Source organism: Lycium ferocissimum, chromosome 9, assembly GCF_029784015.1.
Source record: "Lycium ferocissimum isolate CSIRO_LF1 chromosome 9, AGI_CSIRO_Lferr_CH_V1, whole genome shotgun sequence".
NCBI lineage: Eukaryota > Viridiplantae > Streptophyta > Magnoliopsida > Solanales > Solanaceae > Lycium > Lycium ferocissimum.
This window is the reverse complement of record NC_081350.1, coordinates 37808352-37813694: the sequence shown is the minus strand read 5'-3', so window position 1 is coordinate 37813694 and position 5343 is coordinate 37808352. Positions and strand designations below refer to the sequence as shown.

Here is a 5343-nt window from a genome sequence, read left to right as displayed (position 1 = left end):
ATACACATAAGAATAGGGTATATTTACAAAATATGACGATACTTTTCAGTTTACAAAACATAACAATAGATTTCTTATAAAACATATACGAAAAATTTCGCTCAAATTTTAAGTATGAAAATTGTATGAAATTCGTATATCTTGCTCAAGACTTAAAATTTTCGCTTAAAATTTTGTGTATGAAAACTATATGAAATTGATTTGAAATATGTATATCTCTCTCAAGGCTTAGATTTTGCTTATATTTTCGTGTACAAAGTTCATATTAAGTTTCTGGAAATTTAATATTACAACAACATTGTATACAACTTTTATACAATATTCATACAAATTTAATATAATTACAGCAACAATGAAAACTTAAAATAAAATTTTCTACAACATAAGTCACATTCTACCATCATTCATACAATTTGATGCTTTACATAAGTCACGATTCTACCATTATTCATACATTTCATTAGCCAATCTCCTAATTCAACACCTAGAGATTTAAAGTTCATTACACATTGAAGGCTACCTCTTCAATTTACAAGGTCCACAATCTATTGAAGGTGAGGCTTGAGATCTGAGGTTAGCACAAAATCTTCTCCCTGTTCTCTGTTTACATTGGTAATATGAGGAATATTAAAACGAGTCGTATATTCTCTCTGATACTTTAACTTCCAATCAGGATCACTAAAATCAACGTCGGCCGTTCGTAGAACTTTGGAAACTCCGTTTCCGGCTTGCACTCAAATTCTCAATTTTCGGCAAGCTCTGTTCAATTTCGTATTGTTCTCAACAGAGAACGGGGAGAAAGGGAAAGGAAAATCAATGTTGGCGCCGGCGGCATGACTTTTGGATACTCCGTTTCGAGCTTGCACTCGAATTCTCAATTTCTGGCAAGCTCTGTTCAAATTCCGTACAATTCTCAACAGAGAACGGGGAGAAAAGGGGAGGGGAAGGGTGGACATTTAATTTTTTCAGATATTATATGTTTCGTAATTAAGTTGGTATGTTATGTAAATAAGGAAAAGCATCCTCATGTTTTGTTAAGTAGAATCTTAAGTAGCGTTATTAGTTCATTTCCCTTCTAAAAATAAAAATACCATTCATTTATCATTGAGTAACAAATAGCACCAAATAAATATCGACATGGAACCTATATATATATATGCATGCTAACATCAGAAAAAGCTCTTACCTTTTTTCCACAATATGAGCCTAATAATCAATCTTTATACACATCCAAAACACAAAAAACTTTAAATAGTATAACCTAGAGAGACACTTTCTTCTTACAATCAATGCCTCGAACATCCTGGCTTCTCAAATCAACCATCATAATACAATTCATTTTAATTTCAGCATTCTTCTTAATAATATTCAAAATATTAATCCTTCCATTAATTCTCGTATATGTACTAACCAGCAATTCACCCGACCTCAAGTCATTCACTAGCCGTGGAATACCCAACATTTTCTCCACCATAATTTCCACCGTTACATTCATCTGTAACGTTCGTCGTGCCTTGGCAGTACCCGGTGGCGTTAGGGCTTCTCCGATGACCACGTCATCATAAAACAAACTAGTCGTTGCTTCATTAAACTTGAATGAGGCTGAATTTCGATTTTTAACAGACACATCAGCAGAGACCGTTAAGTTAACGTTTGGTTGGGGAGTAATGGAACTACTTGTCATAAGATAACTTAATCCGTCAATCTTGATGGAGTTCATCCTTATAGATGGTTTGTGGACATGGAAAAGTGTGAATCCAAGAACCAACATGATCACGACGAGAACTAACATGGTGGCTGTACAACAACCACAACATTTGATACATATTCTACGACGTTGTTTTTTCTTGTGTAGCTCCATGGTAATATTAATATCGTCATTATTCATGTAAATTCGATGAGACCCTTGTGTCAAAAATCGATCTTGATCGTTTGTAGAAGCCATGGATGAATTTGGAGATTGTGGTGGGGACATTTTGGGGAACTATGAAAGATTTAATCTTTTTGGACGTTAATAAAGCTTAGTGCAACAAGTGCCTATATATAACCAAAAATAAACATATATATATATATATATATATATATATATATATATATATATATATATATATATATATATATATATTAACTTATGGGAGATATACTTGATTTAATATTTGATATGTTCGATGTACTAACTGGTTTTTCACGGCTTTGAACGTTGACTTGGCGAGGACTAGTGTTTTGTTTGATAAAGCGGTCATTGATAGGTGTTTAAATTCTCGAATCTTGGAAGGTTATGTTCATTAACGACGATAAAACGAATTATATTTTGTAACATGACAAGAACAAACCCAAAAGTGGTGGTAACTTCATATATGTCGTGTAGATTTTGTTTACCCCGAATTTCGGTAACAATTAAATTTGTAAGTGAGGTATAGGATATATGGATGAACTTTAATCTATTTGGTTAGTGTGAAGTGTCAATGATTTATTTGTAGATATATCTATATGTATAGGTGCTCGCGTTATATGTATGTGTACGATAATTGATTATTTATGCCAAAGATAATAAGTAATATTGAAAGGATAAGCAAGCTAAGGAAGAACACCACAAAATCTGGACCAATATCTTTGAGAGAGAGCTTTTATATGTTTGATGATTACAATGTTGAGATATGAAAAAGAAGTTAACCTAAAAAAGGGGAGGAATGTCCTCTATTTATAGGTATGTTTTTTGGGCCCTCCATACAATACAAAAGCCTTTATGAATAAAAAACCCTAAAAAAGATAAGGAATTACCGTACGGTCTGACACCCGTACGGTCGTCAGTGCAAATAGCAGAACGGTTTCATGACGCGTGGCAACCTCACGACCGTTATGGGACCAACGGACACGTTGATTTAGGCTCGGTCTATCTCGAACCAACGGACACGTTTATCTTGTCTCGGGTCAATTACATCCCAGACGACACCTTGTGTGTGAAGAAAGATCGAACATGCTCGTGCTCATTTAGACTTATCCTCGGCGTCTCGGTCTCACGGTCACACACTGCCCCGATTTTTAACTGTATACAGATTTAAGTCATATTGACACTGTCATGAAGTATTAAGTTTTATCGGTGAAATTCCAGAAAATTGTCATTAAGTTTCACCCATACGTAAAATTTGAAACTTCATAACAATGCTTATTTTTCAAAAACAGGGCAGATCGCTATTTCTACATTTCTTAGTCAGATGCAGCGATTTTGGCCCAAAGACATGATCCACGGAGTATCCAAGCCTTTAAAAGGGAAGTTACGCATTAGGCCCCGCGGTAATAATATTTACAGGTTTAGATATATTATACACTAATTATATATGCATTACATTTTTGTCAGCTATTTTTTAAGTGGGCGACTATTTAAATTAATTTAGGTCGTAACTTTTCTTTCGCCCAATATGACAATAAGACAATGAGAAACATCATGCCACTAACAAGTACAGGTATTTTTGTTTCCTTATTGCTTAGTTTTGGGTGCTAAATCTACCATCTAATTGGGCCACAGGCTAGACTTTGTACATGTGGGATTAATGGACAAGCCCAAAGAGAAGGACTAAGCTAAGCTGGATTTGCAGGTGAGATTATGTAGTTTTCTTATGTAGCTTACTTTACTTGAACAATCTCTTTATAGATTTACATGCATTAATATAGTATGATATTTAGGGCTAGATAGCTTTTATTCTTCTTTTGAAAAATGGAACTAAAGGGAAATTGTGAGAAAAGCTCTGTATGATAAAACACAATATAACAAGCTTGATGAAAAAAATTTCCTAACAATAAGTTGTTAGTTACGTTTTCATAGGACCACTAAAATTCGTTCAGTTTTTTTCTTATACCATTTTTAAATAAAAAAAAGTCTATTCACGCTGAGTGCGAAAAATATTATTGACGAGTGATGACACCTCCTTCCACTGAAAAAGATTGAATAAAGGTACCTCCTCCTATGCAAACGCAAAAGAAAAAAAAGGAGGAGGAAAAAGACACTCATATTTGATTAATTAGGTTTCGCACTAAAGACGGATTTAAAATTTGAAGTTTATGAGTTCTTGTAACAACTTTGAGTTATAATATACAATAAACACCGAATTCACAATTAAAAATTTATAGATATTTAATAGATTTCTTGATACAAGTACCAAATTTGATTAAAAGTTACTACGTTCACGTGAATCTATTGTTTTAGTGCAAGATGAAATATGAAGTAGAGAAAAAATATGTTAAAAGAATAACAGTGATTTTTTTTTTTTATGAAAAAGCCCAGTTTGCTCTCTATATTATAAACATGAGATTCTGGATGTAATTAAAGAGTAAAAAAAAAAAATTAAAAAATAAAAATAATATATATATATATATATATATATATATATATATATATATATATATATATATATATATATATATATATCAAGCTGAGATATACACAAAAGAAAGCAAATAAATCAACTGCAGAGAAGATCTTGGATTGCTTGGCTTGTCAATTTAGATTCATGGTACAATTCATCACTGAAGTTTTATGCCTACTAATAATCTTCATAGCCGTAACTTTTCCCCTAAACTCGCCAAAACTTGTCAATTTCACCATTCTTGAATTTATATCACTGCTTAAATTCCCATTACTATGATTCAATTGATCATTAGCTCTGACTTGTAATGAAATTCCAATTCTCTTGGACTTTCTAGATTCCACACATTATTATCGTATAGAAAAACACTCATGCTACTATCTTGAAAATTAATTCGACCAAAGTTATCGTTGTCTACGATGATTTCAGCTCCCATGGTCATGCTAAACGAAGACGAGTTAGTAGAATTTGTAAACACACTTTATCGTTATCGTGTAGAAAAACACTCATGGTCATTATTTCCCTGGATTCAATAGTATAAGACGTAGTATATGATTCGATCAGTTTTCTCTCTCATATATATACCATTTTTTACATAAATGAAAAAAGACTATCCACGTCGAGTGCGAGAAATATCATTGATGACTCCTCCTTCCACTGCAAAAGATTGAATAAAGGTACCCATTCCTATGCAAACTCAAAAGGCAAAAAAGAAAAAAAGAAGTAAAAAGACACTCATGTTTGATTACTTAGGTTTAGCACTAAAGACAAATCTAGAATTTGAAATTTATGGGTTACGCATAATAACTTTGAGTTAATATACAATATGCACCGAGTTCATAATTAAAAATTTATAGATTTGTTAATACAAGTACAAAATTTGACTAAAAGTTACTAGGTTCACGTGAATCTATTGTTTTAGTGCAGGATGGAATATGAAGTTGAGGAAAAATTATTAAAAGAATTTCAATGAAAATAA

The 5343-nt window shown here is 32.4% G+C and overlaps 1 protein-coding gene across 1 annotated transcript; it reads right to left on the bottom strand.

Moving 5' to 3' along the window:
- Window positions 1–1261: 1261 nt before the first annotated feature.
- LOC132031884 (uncharacterized) lies at window positions 1262–1975 on the bottom strand. The gene has a single exon (XM_059421759.1). The coding sequence runs from the start codon at window positions 1973–1975 to the stop codon at window positions 1262–1264; it is 714 nt and encodes a 237-aa protein (XP_059277742.1).
- Between the last annotated feature and the right edge of the window lie 3368 nt (window positions 1976–5343).